This window comes from Carassius auratus, chromosome 50 (genome assembly GCF_003368295.1).
Source record: "Carassius auratus strain Wakin chromosome 50, ASM336829v1, whole genome shotgun sequence".
NCBI lineage: Eukaryota > Metazoa > Chordata > Actinopteri > Cypriniformes > Cyprinidae > Carassius > Carassius auratus.
Genome location: NC_039292.1, coordinates 18,303,787 through 18,324,783, shown reverse-complemented (window position 1 = coordinate 18,324,783; position 20,997 = coordinate 18,303,787). Strand labels below are relative to the sequence as shown.

At 35.1% G+C, this 20,997-nt stretch overlaps 1 protein-coding gene, 1 long non-coding RNA gene and 1 gene segment (V, D, J or C); 1 reads left to right on the top strand and 2 right to left on the bottom strand.

Moving 5' to 3' along the window:
* Positions 1-1,386: 1,386 nt before the first annotated feature.
* LOC113067225 (uncharacterized) lies at positions 1,387-3,058 on the top strand. The gene is made up of 2 exons (XR_003279290.1): positions 1,387-1,482; positions 2,527-3,058. It is a non-coding gene; the product is annotated as an uncharacterized LOC113067225 (long non-coding RNA).
* Positions 3,059-3,759: 701 nt separating this feature from the next.
* LOC113067224 (immunoglobulin kappa variable 3-15-like) lies at positions 3,760-4,276 on the bottom strand. The segment is given in 2 exon segments: positions 3,760-4,094; positions 4,197-4,276. Coding segments are annotated over 2 exon segments (384 nt in total).
* Positions 4,277-9,885: 5,609 nt separating this feature from the next.
* On the bottom strand, positions 9,886-20,405 carry LOC113066474 (uncharacterized). Its single transcript, XM_026238354.1, has 10 exons — positions 20,359-20,405; positions 16,957-17,153; positions 16,723-16,836; positions 15,968-16,045; positions 15,658-15,780; positions 15,155-15,271; positions 13,044-13,225; positions 12,484-12,548; positions 10,492-10,586; positions 9,886-10,109 (listed from the first exon to the last, which is right to left on the bottom strand). The coding sequence occupies exons 2-10, from the start codon at positions 17,150-17,152 to the stop codon at positions 9,991-9,993; spliced, it is 1,089 nt and encodes a 362-aa protein (XP_026094139.1). The 5' UTR covers position 17,153; positions 20,359-20,405; the 3' UTR covers positions 9,886-9,990.
* Positions 20,406-20,997: the final 592 nt, after the last annotated feature.

The window sequence follows — 20,997 nt, the reverse complement described above, 5'->3', positions numbered from 1 at the left end:
GGTCAGAGTGAAATCACTGTTAGATCCACTGCCACTGAATCTAGATGGAGTTCCAGTGTTACGGGTTGTTGCAAAATATATGAGGAGTTTAGGAGCTTCTCCAGGTTTCTGTAAATACCAGGCCATACGTGACCCATAATAACTATCACTGTAGACATTACTGCTGGTTTTACAGTTTATTCTGACTTCTTGTCCTGGTTGAGCTGCTGTTATTGATGGACTCTGAGTTACAGTGATCTGTCCTCTACTCTCTGAAAGAAAGAAAGAAAGAATAAAAAATATATACATATATATATATATATATATATATATATATATATATATATATATATATATATATATATATATATATATATGTGTGTGTGTGTGTGTTATGAAATTGTTTATGATTAATACTTTACACATCAAAGAATTAAAGAATAAATAACAAAATGAAATAATACACATTTTACTTCACAAACCTTGAGCAAACAGTGTGAGAGTCCAGATGAGGATGATGATGTTGTTCATTGTTGTTGTTGTGTCTTGTGTGATGATGAAGATTGTGTTCTGTTCTGCTCTCAGTCATGAAGTGTTAAACTCACAGCACTATAAACTCTCTCAGAGCACTGAAGCATGTGCTGATGATGCAAAGAAGTGGGCAGGATTCACAACAGCTTAAGCTGCTACAACTAATACTGTAATATTTTTCTTTCACAATAATATATTTGAATCATTTACTCATAATTCCATTGATTAATGTAAATGTAATATAAAATATTAATTTTGTTCATGTGTAGTTGCACTGGCTGGTGTGACACTATTCTTAGTCTTTATATTGTCATGCAACATTTTCAGTTTCTAGTGTCACTGTAATAACATATTCATCTGTTCTAGTCATTCATGATTCATTTATTTATTAAGTGAAAGTATCTGATAATAGATGTGTTATCAAGAATAAGTCAATAGTATTCAGTTGTATTTAGACCAAAAGAGTAAAAGTCCATTATGGTCTTTTTAATGTTGAAGTGTTGTCTTTTTTTTTTCTACTCGTATAAATATCAGGACTCATAATTGTGTAAAATTAGACTTTTTTTTATTTCTTTCTGTGAATCATAATTATCGAGCTTCATATGAATTTCAAAAGCATCATTATTAGAAACTCCATAGCATCATTCATGAAAGAAAAGTTCAAAGGCCATCAACTTAATTTCCGTAAAAAAGTGTTATTGGCACACAAGGAAAGAATGAATGAGAAATATTGGACATGAAGTCAAACTGAATCAGGACTACAGTGAATGAGAATAAACTCTTCAACTGATAATGAAAAGAAAGACATTGTGAGCAGCTGAGGTGTTCGTGCTCTCAGTGTGTTGAAGTGTTGTTTCTCTCTCTCTGCTGGAGTTTGTGTTCACTCGAGTGGAATAGAGGTTTTTGTTCGAGTGTTTCATTTGATTGTATCACTGTGGTACACATTCGGTGGAGGAACTAAACTTGTGCTCGGTAAGTCTGGCTCTTTTAAATCTCCGGTAAAAACATACAAATTAAATTTTATAAAATGTTTTTAAAATTAAAACAACAAAATCTGTATTTGCTGGTAATAATAATAATAATAATAATAATAATAAAATAGTTTGACACTAAATATTTTATTTAAAATATTCTCACGTGACACTCAGAAGAACTGAATTACTCACTTTTGTCTCATCGTGACTTTTATCAGTTTATCAAGTTTTTCTTTCATTTAATTTCTATAATGCGTCCACATATACATCATCTTTTATTGTAGATATCATCTACAAAAGAGATCTGGCATTAAAATATAAATGTAGCTTCATTCTGTAGATCAGTCAATGATTCTGAATCTCTTTTGTTTATAATTTATTGCATATTTATTCATTTATTTATTGTCACACAATCTCTATTTGAAAACGAGTTACACTTTGAGTTAAATATCTCATATAACAAAAAAATGTAAAGAATATTTAGAGTTATATAAAAAAGTCCTGGAATTAAAGCTGGTAAATATCTTATTATGTTTCGTTATATTTGTAAGGCTTTATGGGAATGTATGTAGCAATAGTTTGTATAGCAGCTCATTTAATATGTTGATTTGGTTGTTTTCTAATCAGCAATATACTTTTCACTTGATCTGAGCTGCAGTCATAAAATGTAAGCTTGAAATCGAGTGAAAATTTTAGACATATATTACAAAAGAAAATGAGATGAAAATCTAACAATTTAAAAATTATGTCACGATGCAAAAACTACAGAAATGAAAGCAGTCAGTATCTTTGTAAGTTTGTTTAATTTCTGAGGTTTGATTTAGATGTATATAGTGATTGTGTAGTTTGTATATTGTGTATATATCAGCTGTAGTGATGATGAATAAGATGAATGATGAGATTGTTGTGATTTTTACTGCATCTCACACGTCTGCTGCTGAAAGTCCTGCTGAAATGATGTAAATGCTGCAGGGCAGAAGAGTGCTGGAGCTGCAGTGTGTTTTCTCTGTGTTTGTGAATGTGTTGTGTTTGTCTCCTGCAGCTGGTCCCACAGTGAAGCCCTCAGTGTCTCTGCTGCCGCCCTCTTCTCTGCAGATCTCTGGAGACTCAGCCGCACTGCTCTGTCTGCTCAGCTCTTACTCTCCACAGGGGGCGCTGGTGAGCTGGACACTGGACGGCTCAGAGGTCACCGAGGGGGTTGTGACCAGCGCAGAGAGCGAGCAGGACGGCCGCTACAGCCGCAGTAGTGTCCTGACCCTCAGCAAAGCACGCTGGGAAGAGGGAGAGCTGTACGTCTGCAGAGTAACACATGATGGAGCTCCTCATGAGGCCTCGTTCCACAAGAGTCGCTGTTAGTCGCTCGCAGTGCTGATGTTTCTCCAGTGAGCGCTGCTCTCTCCTGAAGATGAGTGTATCTGAGTGTCCTGTGTCAGGCAGGATTCACATGAGTCTAGTGCTGCAGCTGTAGTCATTTACAACTCAATACTGAAAGAGAGCTCTAGTGTCAAAGCACTGGCTGATCTTTCAATCTGCTGTGTTTGCTGCAACATTCAATAAAGCTTCTCAACAAACTCCATTTGTGTCTGACAACATCATTCAACTAACAGATGAAGATGCATGTAGTGTTTGTCCAGGTGTTTTTCAGAAGCTCGATCAGTAGCAGTAAATCTAGTCAAATAAAGCTCTTGGGGTTTGAACATGGTCTCTGGAGACAGAGCTGCTCTATTCTGAGAGGATCACAATCACTCCACACTCACAATGTAAATGAGATTTTCAGTCCACACTCCCAGTGTCTCTGTTTGATTGGTTACATGATCTGAACTGAAACAGACCAGTTTCACTTCTGCTGTAGTCAAGCAGCACACAGACAGACTCACCATGAGAGGGTGAAAATATATAAACACTTTTATACAAGTAATAATAACCATACATCAAGAATGAATCATTTTGACTGCAACTATGTAAGATTGTAAATCTTTCTGTGGTTCAAATGGAAAGCATCACGTCCAGACAAGAGAAGTGACTGAATGCAGTCTGTTCAGTTTGATTGACTGTATTAATATATTACACATGAAACATGATGATTATATTAAAACACTGACTCATTCTCTTCAGAAATAAAAGATTAATGTTGATTGTGATGATACTGTGTTATTAGTGTTTGTGTTGATCAGTGTTGTGTGTGATTGTGTTCATTAGCAGCTGCAGTGTCTCTCAGCTGTATCAGTGCAGTCACTGTGACTCTGACTGACGGAGGTTTTTGTACAACTCTTTATCACTGTGTGAACACATATTTACTGTTTGGATAGTGAAAACTCTGACAGTAATAATCTCCTGTATCTTCAGTCTGGACTCCACTGATGGTCAGAGTGAAATCACTGTTAGATCCACTGCCACTGAATCTAGATGGAGTTCCAGTGTAACGGGTTGTTGCAAGATATATGAGGAGTTTAGGAGCTTCTCCAGGTTTCTGTAAATACCAGCTCATCCATAAGCCATTACTATCACTGTACACATTACTGCTGGTTTTACAGTTTATTCTGACTTCTTGTCCTGGTTGAGCTGCTGTTATTGATGGACTCTGAGTTACAGTGTACTGTCCTCTACTCTCTGAAAGAAAGAACAAGAATAACATTAAGAAACAACTGTAAATTATCAATATTTTACACTTCAAAGAACATATAATCATAATTAAAACTGTATTACACAAACCTTGAGCAAACAGTGCGAGAGTCCAGATGAGGATGATGATGTTGTTCATTGTTGTTGTTGTGTCTTGTGTGATGATGAAGATTGTGTTCTGTTCTGCTCTCAGTCATGAAGTGTTAAACTCACAGCACTATAAACTCTCTCATGCAAAGTGTCTCTATGTAAATGATCTTCACACACAGAACAGACAGCTGTCAGTCTCAGACCTCAGATTGATTTCTTCATGCATGTTCATGTTCTACAAAACATTAGAAACTTAGTGCTTTCTTTAATACTTAGTGATGAATGTAAACTACAGAAATCAGACACTTTCTACAATGAATGATTATTTTACTGGGACGATAATAAACCTAATTATATTAAATATCACTAACATGCAGTGGCGGCCCTAATGTGTGGCTGTTCACACTACACAACTGAGAATGCATGTCACATGACCATTCTTGCAGGTACAACGATGTGCAAGATGTTATTGTTTACACGGTCGTCAGGGATACGCAGAGAGAATATGGGCAGCATTTTTGTCCGTTTTAGTGATGGGTCGTTCTTGAACGATCTGTTCATTTTGAATAAATCTTTGATAATGATGAGTTGTCTGAGCGAGGGATTCGATTTATTTCGAGTTGACCGTGGATGCGCAACATCCAATGGGATCTATAGAAATTATTAGTTCATCTCTCGAGTCTTACAAACTTTCTGTATGATGGGGGAAATCACTTTGATAATTCCTAAATATAACACAACGTTACAAGATACTGATTCGGGAATCTGTCACATGACAAAAGAGCAAACGACTTTAACCCGTAGACTCGAGAGGTGAACTAATCAATTCTCTTTCTGTGAAGACTGCATATCCTCTGGTCTATGGAGCTGTCACGTGATGAACGAACGACTCAAGCCTGAAGACTCGAGATGTGTTTCTTATAATTATGTCTTGGTTGCGTTATAATTTATATGACACAATCAATGTTTGAGTAAAAAGATGTGTTGGGGAATTTGGATATAATGATCTGAACTTCTCATCACTAGTATATTTAAGGTCAAAAACACCAGAGTAGTGTGAACAACAGGCGTAACCATGACAAAAGTTATGTGTTTTAAAAAGAAAACACTAGTGTAAATGTATCAGTCTGAAGTTCAGGATGGAGAGGAGTCACACAGAGTAGCGATTCTTTAAAAAATACACTGTAAAAAATGATCTGATGATGTCATTAAATCAAACATAAAAAATGTGTTTTGAAATTTCAACTCAATTGTTTGAGTTTTCAATCTTCCAATATAGGTTCATAAGTTACTTCAATGAATCACAAATTCCAGGTGCTTGAATGAACTTGCCATTTTAAACTGAGTGGGAGTGTTGCAGATTGAGTGGAGGACAGCTCTTTGCGCATGTGCGGGGAACTAACGTACCAATGAAGCCAGGCCTCGAGACGAACAAGTTTACGCGCCAGCAAGCAATCAATCAAACTTAAGTCGGCCAGGTGCCTTATTTTTTCGTCAGACAAGACAAGTCGGGATTGCGTGAACAAGTTCGCTATTGGTAAGTGTTCGTGTTTTGTAGATTTTAATGTGCGCTGTCGTTACCTTTTGATATGTGCAACAACTGTGATGTCATTTAAACGAGGCACATTTCAGCGACTGTTAACGTTAGCTAGAACACGTTTGCTAGCAGTTCAGTTTTTTAGTTCAGTCAGAGACGGTTGATAAAGCTTTATCTGAGACAATACCAGTTTTCATTGTAACGTTAGAAAACACAATTTCTGATAGACCGTATGTCAAGGCCAAATACAATAACGTTACCATTCAAAAGTTTGGGTTCAGTCAGATTTTTTATATTTTTAAAAGAAATATCTCCTCACCAAGGCTGCGTTTATTTGATTAAAAATACAAACCAGGTGCTTGAATGAACTTGCCATTTTAAATTGAGTGGAGTACAAGTCTTTGGCGTGTTGCAGATTGTGCGGGGAACGACCAACGAAGCCAGGCCTCGAGACGAACAAGATTACGCGCCAGCAAGCAATCAGTCGGCCGGGTGCCTAATTTTTCCGTCAGACAAGACGAGTCGGTTTGGCGTGCACAAGTTCGCTATTGGTAAGTGTTCGTGTTTTGTAGATTTTAAGAATGTGCGTGATTAAGCCAACAACGTGATTAACGTTAGCCATCGTTACCCTTTGATATGTGCAACAACTGTGATGTCATTTAAACGAGGCACATTTCAGCGACCATTAACGTCAGCTAGAACACGTTTGCTAGCAGTTCAGTCAGAGACGGTTGATAAAGCTTTATCTGAGACGATACCAGTTTTCATTGTAGAAAACACCATTTCTGATAGACCATATGTCAAGGCCCAATACCGTTCAAAAGTTTGGGTTCAGTCAGATTTTTTGTTTTTAAAAGTAATAACGTTATCTCCTGCTCACAAAGGCTGCATTTATTTGATTAAAAATACAAACAAAAACAGTAATATTGTGAAATTATTCCAATTTAAAACAGCTGTTTTCTATTTTAATATATTTTAAACTGTAATTTATTTCTGTGATGCTCCGCTGTATTTTCAGCATCATTCCTCCAGTCTTCAGTGTCACATGATCTTCAGAAATCAGAATAATATGATGATTTACTGCTCAAGAAACATTTCTGATTATTATCAATGTTTAAAACAGTTGTGTGTTTGATGAATTGAAAGTTCAAAAGAACAGCATTTATCTGAAATCTAAAGCTTTTGTAACATTAAACACTACTGTTTAAAAGTTTTGGGTCAGTAAGAATGTTTATTTTATTTTTGGGGGAAATAAAATAAAGCAATACTTCTATTAATTTAGTTAAACTGATCAAAAGTTACAGTAAAGTCATTTTATAATGTTAGAAAATATTCTTTTTTAAATAAATGCTGTTCTTTCTACTCAAAGAATTTTGAGAAAAAAAAATGTACACAACTGTTTTCAACATTGATAATAATCAGAAATGTTTCTTGAGCATCAAATCCTCATTAGAATGATTTCTGAAGATCATGTGACAATGAAAACTGGAGGAATGATGCTAAAAATTCAGCTTTGATCACAGGAGTTAATTACAGTTTAAAATTAAAATAGAAAACAGCTGTTTTAAATTGGAATAATATTTCACAATATTACTTTCTTTTTTTCTTTTTTGTATTTTTAATCAAATAAATGTAGCCTTGGTGAGCAGAAGATACTACTTTTAAAAACATTAAAATTCTTACTGACCCCTAACTTTTGAACAGTAGTGTATGTTAATGGCCAGGGCTGCAAAATAATTTTGGAGAACCACGGAGGCTGTTGTTCTTGATGGGGTACGCTTGAGTGCGAGCCGAGTAACGTTAGCTGCCTGTCGATCATGGCGGCGATAATAACCCAGCAGGCACCGGACGTCAATATAACGTCATACTGACATTGGATCCCAACGTTGGTCAGACGTTGAAATTTGGTTGAAAATGAAAATCGGGTTGACGACAAAATCCAATGTCAGACTGACGTCAATCTCCGACGTTGGTCAGACGTTGCATTTTGGATGGAAATGAAAATCTAGTTGACGTCAGAACCCAACATCAGACTGACGTCAATCTCCAACGTTGGTCAGACGTTGCATTTTGGATGAAAATGAAAATCTGGTTGACGTCAGAACCAAACGTCAGACTAACGTCCATCTCCAACGTTGGCAATAAATTGCATTTTGGTTGAAATTGAAAATCTGGTTGACGTCATAACCAAACGTCAGATTGACGTCAATCTCCAACGTTGGCAATACGTTGCGTTTTGGTTGAAATTGAAAATCTGGTTGACGTCATAACCAAACGTCATACTGATGTCAATCTCCAACGTTGGCAATACGTTGTATTTTGGTTGAAATTGAAAATCTGGTTGACGTCATAACCAAACGTCAGGTGGATGTCAATCTCCAACGTTGGCAATACGTTGAATTTTGGTTGAAATTGAAAATCTGGTTGACGTCATAACCAAACGTCAGATTGACGTCAATCTCCAACGTTGGCAATACATTGCATTTTGGTTGAAATTGAAAATCTGGTTGACGTCATAACCAAACGTCATACTGACGTCAATCTCCAACGTTGGCAATACGTTGAATTTTGGTTGAAATTGAAAATCTGGTTGACGTCATAACCAAACGTCATACTGACGTCAATCTCCAACGTTGGCAATACGTTGCATTTTAGTTGAAATTGAAAATCTGGTTGACGTCATAACCAAACGTCAGATTGACGTCAATCTCCAACGTTGGCAATACGTTGCATTTTAGTTGAAATTGAAAATCTGGTTGACGTCATAACCAAACGTCAGATTGACGTCAATCTCCAACGTTGGCAATACGTTGAATTTTGGTTGAAATTGAAAATCTGGTTGACGTCATAACCAAACGTCAGATTGACGTCAATCTCCAACGTTGGCAATACGTTGAATTTTGGTTGAAATTGAAAATCTGGTTGACGTCATAACCAAACGTCAGATTGACGTCAATCTCCAACGTTGGCAATACGTTGCATTTTAGTTGAAATTGAAAATCTGGTTGACGTCATAACCAAACGTCAGATTGACGTCAATCTCCAAACGTTGGCAATACGTTGCATTTTGGTTGAAATTGAAAATCTGGTTGACGTCATAACCAAACGTCAGATTGACGTCAATCTCCAACGTTGGCAATACGTTGCATTTTGGTTGAAATTGAAAATCTGGTTGACGTCATAACCAAACGTCATACTGACGTCAGTATCCAAACGTTGGCAATACGTTGCATTTTGGTTGAAATTGAAAATCTGGCTGACGTCATAACCAAACGTCAGATTGACGTCAATCTCCAACGTTGGCAATACGTTGCATTTTGGTTGAAATTGAAAATCTGGTTGACGTCATAACCAAACGTCAGATTGACGTCAATCTCCAACGTTGGCAATACGTTGAATTTTTGTTGAAATTGAAAATCTGGTTGACGTCATAACCAAACATCAGATTGACGTCAAATCTCCAACTTTGGCAATACGTTGAATTTTGGTTGAAATTGAAAATCTGGTTGACGTCATAACCAAACGTCATACTGACGTCAATCTCCAACATTGGCAATACCTCGCATTTTGATTGAAATTGAAAATCTGATTAAAGTCAGTACCCAACGTCAAACTGATGTCAATCTCCACCGTTGGTAAGACGTTGCATTTTGGTGGAAAATGTCAATTTGGTTAACGTCAATCTGCTACGTCTGACATATGTTGCATTTTGGTTGAAAATTTAAATTGGATCGATGTCAGAACCCAGCGTCAGACTGACATCAATCTCCCACATCTGAGACATTGCGCTTTGATAGAAAATAAAATTAAAATCAGTATCTGTCAAAAACCAAGAACAAATTGTCAAGCTGGCAAATTCCAACTTTAAATATATGGTTAGTATGATTTTTATTGGCATGACATCAAACCTTTAATTTTGTTGTAAAATAAAAATCAACACAGAAAACAAAAAACAAAAAAACAAGACACTGCAAAAATAAGATCAGAGAGAGATCAAGATCCAGTGTGAGACAACACCAAATTATTAAATTTTAAGACATTAGCAAAAATAATAGTTTAACTAAATCTGAAAATGGAATTTACAAATATTTGGTGGTTTTATCAGAAAAAATGACAAAGAGATGAACTGGATTATAACAGATAGGATTTATTTATTTGTTTTATTAACATAATTGGAACAGAACATTTTCAAAAAAAATTTTTTTAACAGAAACCTTATTGGAACTGAATATTTTTCAAAACATATTAACATCAGTTTTATTCACAGCTTTTTTTCCTGCCACCTCCACCCACCCTGTCTGGGGCATATTTTAAACAAAAGGCGATGGCTGCTGCAATATATGCCTCTGTCTCCTTGGATGTTTTCTGGACACTCTCTGTAAGAAATATTTTAAAATGAAAATTTATAAGAAATATAGGATATGATGCACTACAGTAAACATTGAATTTCAAACAGAAAGGTAGGCTGGCAACAGGAATGACCTACCAACTAACAAAAAGTGTATATATGAACTTTTGTGTGATTTCAGGGCGACAAATGAGTAACTCTGAAAATTAGTTTTGACAAGCCCGCAGAGTTACCACAGTTTCACAAGAAAACAATAAAAACAGTACGCTAAAACAGTGCAGTGTCGATCACAGCTGATTACAATATGTGGTTACTGGTTTTTACTAAACCACCAAAATAGAAACTAAACAACCCTGAATTTCACAGTGATGCGACACTAATATTTTCAGTATATATTTATTTATTTTTACCTGAGACAACAGTGTAAAGATTGAGCTTGGTAAAAGCAAGCTTCCCCTTGCCCCCCTTCATATTGAAACGGGCCATGACCTCATTTGTCATCAACCTGCGGATACAAGAGCCCAAACAATTAATTATACATGAGACATTATGAGGCAGTTGTTATTATTTGTGTTAGGTTCATCAAATCTAGTATACTGCAGGTATCACATAGGTCCTCCGTTTGGTGCTAGATCAAAAGTCATGGGCTCACCAAAACTGGCAGGTTTTTACCTTATTGCAGAACAAGCAACCTAAATCACGTTCTGTATTAAATCAATAATCCAAATTATTGCCTTTTAAAACTGGTAAGTTATTTTTTTAATTAACTTGAGCTTAAAATCATTTAATTTGTATCAGCTTTGCATATTTGACAAATGTGCTCAAAATTGCAGATTAGGAAAACAAGTAGGGAAAAAATAAATGTTATGGGTGTTGCTATTTAACCTGGTAGAGAGATGGTCATGGTGGGTAGGTTTAATAGATTCGACAAATAATCAAATTTGAATCAACACCAATGGATAATATGGATGGATTATTTAATAAATGTTTATCTGAGCAGATGATCATCTCACATAAAGTATTGTAGTTTATTTTACACTTGCAGCATGCAGAACAGTATCCTGACAAGTAGAGGTGAGCGGTATGACCAAAATTCTTTTTCACAGTATGAGTAATTCTATTTCATGGTAACAATATACATCACAGTATAGTTATTAAGTAACTTTTTTTAAAATTTTTACATAATGTGGAGATAAGTTAATTGGAAATTTATCTGAGAAATAACCCCAAAATAAAATGTAATGCAATTATAGTGTTACATGAGAAAATCACCAAACATACATTACAAAAAGTAGTTATATATGTTATAGTTTGATTACCATCATTCTTCAATATATATATATATATATATATATATATATATATATATATATATATATATATATATATATATATATATATATATATTATATATATATAAAATTGATGTGCGGGTCAATGTATAAACAACCCGAGAAGAAAATATTGTACCCGACCCACATTTTTTACAAGTAGTAAATGCATTGCCCCTTTATAATAATGTAATTACTTAAATAGGCTATAGCCTACAGGATAATAAGTGTTATAACCACACACATAAAGCTTTCCACAAAGAACCGGTAATGATTATTAATGTGTCTAAATTAGCAAGGAGACATTTCATTGTTTAGTAATAAACTGGTGTTTTCTGTGTCGCTGCTAAGATGAAGTTGACGTTGCGGACTCGATATGAACGCCAGAGAGAAATGCACATTTCATATGGATTACATAACCAGAGAGTAGCCTATTTATTTTTGTCTGAATATTTTCATTTAAAGAAATTAGACATTTCAAGCTTTCTGTTATATATTTAATAGGCCTACTGTCACTTTCAGACCTGCACGCATCTAATATACAGGCATTTATATATTTTTAACCTTGTGTGTTTTGATGGCATTAGCGCAAAAGATAACTTAGTTCAATGATCAGATGCTGTTTGACAGGCTTTAGCACTCATGTTTCGGGTGTGTGCAGCGCTTAGAAAAAAAAAAAACTAGAGTGTGAATGAAACATTTAAAAGCACATGCAAATAATGAGAGATTAACTCTACCGCTGTGTTAACACTCCTGTGAATGCATGTGGCGTTGTACAGTATATGACGGAGGCTCCATAACTGCAGCTGATAAAATGTGCACTTTAGCGCAATACTATGATATTTCTTCAAAAGCAGAACTTGGAGAAATTTTTATCATCCACGATAAAAAATCATCATATAGCACACCCCTAATAGATAGATCGATAGAAAGAAAGAAAAAAAAACTGTCAAGCAATGTTTCCTCCATAACACTTGATAAAAGATAGTTAACTTCAGCTTGTCTGATAATATCAAGTGGCAGATGTAATAAGACATGATTCTGCTGAGGACTGCTAATATAACAACTTACTTCTCCATGACCCTCTTGACATTGTCCTTCAGGTGTATCCCTCCAACTTTGGACAAGCTATCAGTCTGAAATCATAGGTAAAGTATTTGTTTAACCACAAAAAATGTTAACAGTGTTCAGTACTGTATGTGTTAACACATCACATTATAAAAATTATGGTATGCAGATAATGTCATGGTTTCCTTCTGTGGCAAAACAAGGAACAAGGAGATGAGGGTCAAACTCAAAGAGAGTCTTTTATCTTCTCAAATGGGGTAACACAAGCAGAATTGCCAACTGCTTTCAATTGAAAGTAGCTAAAACTGGTAGCTAAATGTCACTAGATGACATCATAATGGCAAATTCACTGATCTATATAAATATGAATATAGATTAGTGGGCAAGATAAAAACTAAACAAGGTTATTAATCAAACACCGGTGGAACTGAATTAACCAAATGGAGACTTAACAGGAACAGGAAAACCCAATATGTGTATAAGGGAGCACGAGGGAGAACAAAGATAGAAAACAAACACAGACAGTCCTAAGGCATGACAAATATGAATAGGTATTATCTTACCAGTCTCAGCTTCTCATCCAAGCAGTTGAGGGATTTATCAAGGACATTAAGTTCCTCAACAGTTGAGGACTGGGCAGGAATCGTTGAGACAGTATGCATTTCTGCACCACCCACACTGTTCTTTAATGAGCGGATGTCTTCGCGGATTTCTACAAGCATCTCCATTACTTTTCTCTGGAATTCTAAGGCACAGAAGCCAATAAAAATCATAATAAGAAACATTATCAATGCACAATTTCACCACTACAATAAAAACAATCTACAAATTTAGTTCACCTTTTCCTTTAAGTCTGAAATACAATAATTATCTGGATGTGACATAGGTGTCTGTGCTGATGGCCTAAAAAGGCTAGTTTACTGTGATAATTTTATTCCATACTCGGTGAACAAATCTAAGCATTCAGCAAATAAGCCTACTAACAACAGAATTAGTACCTTATACATCTGGCATGTTGCATGAGGGCTGGGCACTGTATCGAATATTGGCATTAATATTGGAATCATTTTTATTATGTATATATAAACCGCAGACAGTTGACAGACTTGTGTTCTTAGCTAAAAAACTTGTCAAAAAATTATAATCAAATCTTATCCCAGTTTAGATAGTTAGTTGTATAGTTTAAATTGTGAATTGCATGCACTAAAAAATGTTGACAGAATGTACTTTCTGTACTTGTTTTGCACTACTTCGGTTGACAATAACAAGATATTTTTTGAGGGAGTGGGGTGAAGGAGATTTCCCCCAAAACAAATTGTGCTTTTCCACTGCATAGTACAACTCAGCTCGGCTTGTGTTTCCACGCAGTCATTATGGTTTGCCGCCTCTACTGCCCTGACTCCTGAAAAACGTTTTCATTCCGTGTTGTTCTATCAACCTCTAGGTGGATCTGCTCCTTTGCTTTCAAAGAGAGGACAGTCTGTACTTCCTCAACAGACCATGAAATAGCATTTTTTGGTTGTTTAAAAAAAGGTGTGCTCATACAAAACATTTGCGTTCGATCTGGCTGGCAAATCAGTGATCAGCAGAGTTAAAATGGTCATGTTTTGGTAAAGGTATGGAAAACCCCCCAAAATGGAACCGTACCATGCAGTGGAAAAGCACCAAAAGAGTCTATTTCAGCTTGGCTATTTTAAGAGTTGAAATTCTCAGGAGCCATGATGGAAACAATTCATTAAGTGGTATCTACTAGGGCCCTATGAAATCTATGATGTGGATAATGAAACATTAAGCTGAAAACCTTGTTTTCACCTGTATTTAGCGTTGACCGATTGTGATCTGATGTGTTGATTCAAATCCTGTCCCAGAGACCGATGTATGCACATTAGTGATGCGCAGGTCATCTCATAGCCCACGGACCCTGCGGGTCGGGTCGGGGCAGTTAAAGAAATTGGCACTTTATTTGTGGGGCGGTTTGGGTCGGGCCATTAAAAACAAAACAAAAACAAAAAATATATATATGTTGCGTGCAATTCCTTATAGCCTATTTTGAATATATATTTTCATATTTTATTCGTTTTTTTTATAAAGTTACAATACGAAGCTCTACGTAGCAACGTAACATGTGATGTTCCCGATGTGAGGGTGGGTGGGGCGGTTGCTTAATTGCCAAACATTTCTAATGTGCGATCATACTAAGACGTTTGTCTGTGAGATCTGCGTGAACTCTCATGCAAAGAAATGTTAATTCTGTTCTCAACACACACAAAACAAAGTACCGGTAAGAATACCGTTAAAGTACCGGACCATTAAGCAGTATCAGTAAGAGTAGTAATACCGTTAAAACCTTAACGATACCCATCCCTACGTAAAATATGGTAATTAAGGAAAAAAAATAAAACATATTTCAAAGGGCCAAAATTGACCATCAACATTTTTGTCTAGCAGCAGAAGAGCAGCACCATGCCTGTATACTAGCCGGTATAAACTGAAAAAGTATTTGATCAAAATGTCCTTTACTGATTTTAATTTTGAAATGGATCATAATCGTACACTTGTGTAATGTCTTACACTTCTTGTCAGAGGAGTAACTAAAATGTGTTTACTGAAAATTAAATTGTACCTCTTACATTATCATATCGACAACATGCCCTTAAGTAAATATAATACTTACTTGCTTCTTGCATTGGGTATGGGGAGCGTTTTCCATCTTGTTTGGAGCTGCTGGACTGTTGATCAACAGGTGACCCAGATTGCCTGCTTTCTTGTGATGAATTAGTTTTCACAGGTGCTGCAAGAATCAGAAAGTTTACATGTTAAGACAAATGATTCAGGTAAATTTCAGGTAAAATTATTTGGATTAATAATTTATCTAAACGATTAATAATAATTATTTATTATGAGTTTCTTCAAGTCTTTACTTCAACAAGAATTATGGTGGTGTTCTTTTTTAAAATTAAGTAAATATAGACCCGCAAACAACAACGTCTTGGAGAACACACAGCTTTTTCTCATCAATGGGTGAGAAAAGCTGATGGGTCAAAATTACTCAATACACGATATTTCACTATGGGTAAGAACCTATCACTTTCAGACAAAATATTAACTTAGGACTTAAATAAGGACCTGAAGATGGTCTAAGATTTGACTAAGGTTGGAAGTAAGAGGATTTCCAACCCTGTGCTTTTGAAGTCTGTTTTTCAAGTGGCAATGGAGAGCCAGAGCTTGATCCCCTGGACGAAACAGAAGATGTTGAGCTTGCATTGGACACCTTCCTTGGAGCAACAGGAAGTTCTAGCTCTGTTGACAAAATATTTTAATGCTTATTTAATGTAATGTAATACACTTTTAAAGCAAAGATAATGCATAAGAAAGATAAAAAGCTAATCTTTTTTTACTTCTTTTTTTTTTTTTTTTTGCTGCCCCCCGTACTCTATTGACAAGTAGTTTCCCTGTTACATGTATTAAAAAAAATATATATACTAACCTTCATTAGTGTTTGGAAGCTGACGATTTCCTAGGTTATCTTCTTCTTCGAATTGTGGATCAGTGTCACAACTAGGATCTGATTCAAAAGACAGATATAAACAGAAAATGTGTTCAAGCAAGAAAAAAACAAACATTTTAAATGATTGTGACTGCTAACATGGTGTGTGATAGGAAGGAAAGTTGCTGGAATTGTATAGTTATGTAAGCATCCTTTCTCCTGCTAAATTTCCATTATCCCTTACTTTCCTACCAGAAAGAACATTGGAGGAAGCGAGTGGTGGAAAAGTATTAAAGTTAATAACAGAATAAAGAGAGAAAATAAAGCAGAAATACTCCACTCAGATATGCAGGGACATGTGGAGCACTTTAAATTAAACTGATAATTTTAAATAGACAAATTGAAACCATATCAGCTTTTGCAAGAGTTGTAAACAAGAGATCTGAACTTTACATGCTTATGACCATCTTTCCACTTTAAGTATACAAGGACCACAAAAGATGTGGTAAATTATTTTGAGGCGCACAACGGTATACTATATATATTCACATCACTGCCTTTCATTTACATTAACTGCAATGTAAACCTACAGAGCCTGAACATTTGAGATTAAGGATCATGGGGATCATTCTCAGTCTCCAACTTTCAGGCTTTCAAGCAGAAAAAAAATCAACCAGCAATACAGCATAATCTTTATTTCAAATGAAGATGAAAATGAAATGAAAAGACTGATAACTGCAAAGTAAAAGGCATACCTGTCAAACAGTCTTCAAATTTCTTCGATATTTTTCTTCTTTTTACTTCCAGTGATCCTTCTTCAGCTTCTGTACTACTTGTGAGTTCACAGTTGTCACACTCTTTAAAGTAATCTATAAATCAAAAATAATAGGAAAGAATGGCAAAGCAAAAATGTTGTCAATGTATAACATTCATATGGCAGGTCAATTATCAACATGTACATAATAGATGTAACATGTAAAATTACCTACCAGATCTCATCTTCTCTTTCACAAGTGGAAACTTTCTCCAGCTATCAGATGGTGGCCGTCGTTCCTTCAAATATTTTGTTGCATTTGCAACATTTGGCCAGTACAATAACATGTTGTTTGGGTCCACCCAGGTGTCCGGCACCGTCCCTTCCTCTTGCCTTTTCTTCTCTTGCCACACTGCCCTTACCCAAGCCATCCTGAAACAAATAATACTGACATCAATTAAAAATGAATTAAAAAATAAATATAGATAAATATATAGAAAAAATATAATTAATTAATTAAAAATGAAAAATTAATTAATATCAAAATTAATGTCAAGTTATAATATCAAGGCACCTGTAAAGTAAAACAGTAACTTTATACATTTTAAATAACAGCTATATAAATTAGGGATGTGCACAAGAAGTCAAACCTTTCTGTTATTTATCACAGTTGAAACAAATGTTATATATTTCACAATAATTTTATTGCATAAGGAAAACTAATGTAAATTCAAAATTCATTTTATACAATGATTATTAATTCACACTATATAGTAATTACCCTTTTTTAGTCTTTTCGCTCCATGCTGTGCAATAAAGGCATAAGTACATAGCCTGTTTTGAAGGGTAGACAAGCCACTTTACGGTGAATTTCATCAACATCAAGAAGCCTGCGACGTTTCTGGACTCTCTCCAAGTTTCTAACATATACAATGTTAATAAGCTTGGAGTCACAAGGCGCAGTAAAAAAGCTTTCCATGTTTTTTTGGGAAATGACATCACATAACAAATTGCCATCATCACGTTTTTCTTTAACAAAGGCAAAGTCTTCATTGTGCAAGAGGAAGCAACCATTTCTCTTCTTTTCCGATACAAAATGCCAGCTTTTGTTTGACACCTTGCTTCTGTGGCTTTCTGCCCTCTCTTGTTCAGAAAGTCTCTTCGCGACTTGACTGATGGGATTTTTGGCATTTCTCACTAGTTTCTTCAGAATTTGCAGATGATTTTCAAAAGGAAATGCAGATATGTCATTGAGAGAACACATGAAATGTCTAGAGTCATCTGACAGATGTTTCAAGTTATGAACATTATACACCAAAAAAAGTGGTGTGTAAATGTGCTTAGATTTTTCTACAAAATAATCTAAAAGTTCTTTAGCATAGTCCATGTAAGCAGAACGCTTTGTGTCACAGGTGTCCAGAAGGATTGATACAGCTACTGTTAGGCAGAGAAAGTGTTCATAAACATTCCTGTGCAACACTTTTTTCAGAACTACAGGTCCAGTGTACAGAAGGAATTGCCGTAGCTCTGTGGCTTTCCACCGATCTAAATCTGTTAAGGGTCTTGGTTGGCGAGCAAATTCACTAGGTAGCTTCCCAGATAAAGACACAAGAAGAGTTGAAATCTCTCCCAATTCTCTATGTGACAGTCTACATTCAGGTGGTCCTTTTCTCAGAAAGCATAGCAGTCTTCTTACAACTCCAAGACATACCAAATGCATATAGTCAAGAGGAAAACCTGTTACACATCTTATTCCCACATTAAGTAAAGGGGATACTCCAACATGATGATTAACATAAAGTCCATTAGAGAAATCTCTATCAGTTCTTAATGGGTAGTCTCCCAGGAGCAAGACTCATTTGTTCTTATACTCTCCCTTAATTGTGCATCTTTCACAACAATCATATCCAGTGTGTCCTTTTATACATTTTAAGAATGCTCGAGCTGGAGCATCACATACAAAGGCTTTGATGTGCACATGGATTTCTTGGCCATTCAAAGTGATATGCTTTCTCTGTAGTTCTCTGTATTCAGCTAAAAAGTCTTCAAGATAATCATCAACAGAGTTAGGTTTATGTTCACCACAAAAAATGGCAACTATGAATGGTTCAAAGTCGCTGAAACGACAGATGATTGGCCATAACTGGGAATTAGATGACTTGAAAAGAGGAATTCCATCTATGTTCACTAACAGGTCCACAGAGTTTGATATTTCCAAATACTTGATGTTCCGATCAAGAATTTTGACAACAGAGCATTCAATGCCAAAGTAGGCATACTGTCCACCACACCTGTCTTCTATCTGGATTTGACGAGGTGTTTTCAATAATGTCCTAGAATCCTTTGGTACTTCTAAACCTTCATCCTTCAAAATACCAAGCAATTCATTAATTTGGCTCCTTCCACATTTACTTCTTGTAGCCCAGGAAGCAAGCTTTTCTTGAAAGGTTACTTCATCTTCTTTTGCAGATTCTACACCTTGTTCAGAATCAGTTGACACATAATCTTTGTATCCAAAATCTGAATCTGTATCACCAAGCTCATCTGATTCCTGTAAAGTACTGTTTTCCTCTGCTGCAAAATTTTCACTACCTTTTATATCACACTGATTTGGATTATCCAAATTGTCATGGATATCATCTTCGCTAGTACATTCCAGTGCAATTTTAGCAGCTTCTGAGCGAATTTTTCTCCAACGTTTGAGATAAGACATGCAATGTTCTGCACAAAAAGATGAGCCCAATGTCAAATGTCACCAGGCTACATTATATGTTAATTTAATTCATTTCTGCTAGCTAACAACTGCAAAGTGCAAAATGATAGGATAACAGAAGAGCATGCTAGAAAACCCACTATGAGTGATAAGGTTACAGAAGAATCAGATTAACTACCTTCAGTCTAGTAATATTTTAATCTAATTAATGTTATATGAAAACAGTGTAACAAAAAAAAACATACCTTACAACAATATGGCTTCTTCAGAACATGGCAAGGAGATAAATGCAAAACAAAGCAAAAACAAAACAAATGTTATAACCTCATATTTCATAGCTCAACAACATCTGAAATGACACAATATTAAATACTAATAATAGATCTCAGCGATGAACTTGAACCCTAAATATGAAACTAGAACTAAGCTGTTTTTGCTTTAAATGAATAATAAAAAATAAGGATCCTCTTTACATTCTGTGTAGAAATCTGACAGCTATAACGGAGATCGCTTAAAAATGAATCCAATATTTGATTGGAAGTGGATGTCTTGGATTAAACGATTTATACAGCAGAATATTACATCTGCATAACTAACGCGCTTGAAAAAAAAAATAGAAAGAAAAAAGAATCAAATCGAACGAATTTCATGATTAAAAGACGAAAGACAATGTTAAACAAATATAATAATAAAAAACATACTTTTTAAGTTTAAACTTTATTTGAACTGGGGCTAACGTTAGATGGCTTTAATGGCTTAATGTTCATTTTTATTTCTGGAATATTTTCTAATTAATTGGCTTTACCTTTACAGCTAAACACGTCGATGTATTATTTCAATAATGTTGATGTATTACATGTAATATCATTAGGGTGTAATAAACACTTTTACATCATTCATAATCAAATTTCCAGATATACTCACCACAGTCGAAGCTGGCTAAGTGTGCGCTCACTGCAGGCCTTGTGATAAACTTATTCTCCCCTTAAAAAGACCGCCAAGAGTCGCAAAATGGCGCAATAGCGCGGTATCAACGCATTTGCATGATGGTTAGGGCATGGGGTCATGGGGGTTTGCAATTAAAAAAAAAAAAAATGTAACATTTCATTAATTTAAATTTGAATATGTGGTTATCCACAAAATCCATACACTGCAAATTTAAAACATCACATATATATATATATATATATATATATATATATATATATATATATATATATATATATATATATATATGTGATGGTGTTTCAAATCATATATATATATATATATTTCTAATTATTATTTTTTTTTGTACTTTAAATAAAATAATAAACAAATCCCAGTCAGAAGCAACAATCAATCTGGTCAGCGCTATTATATATATATATATATATATATATATATATATATATATATATATATATATAAAACAGACCAAATTAAAGAGCAAAATAATTAGTTATACATTACAAAACTGTACAATAAACAGTAGCAATGTCTGCATTGTGTTCATGCACTTACTTTACTTTCCAACACAAATATCAACAAGTTTATGTTGTTATAAGCAATAGACTAATCAAT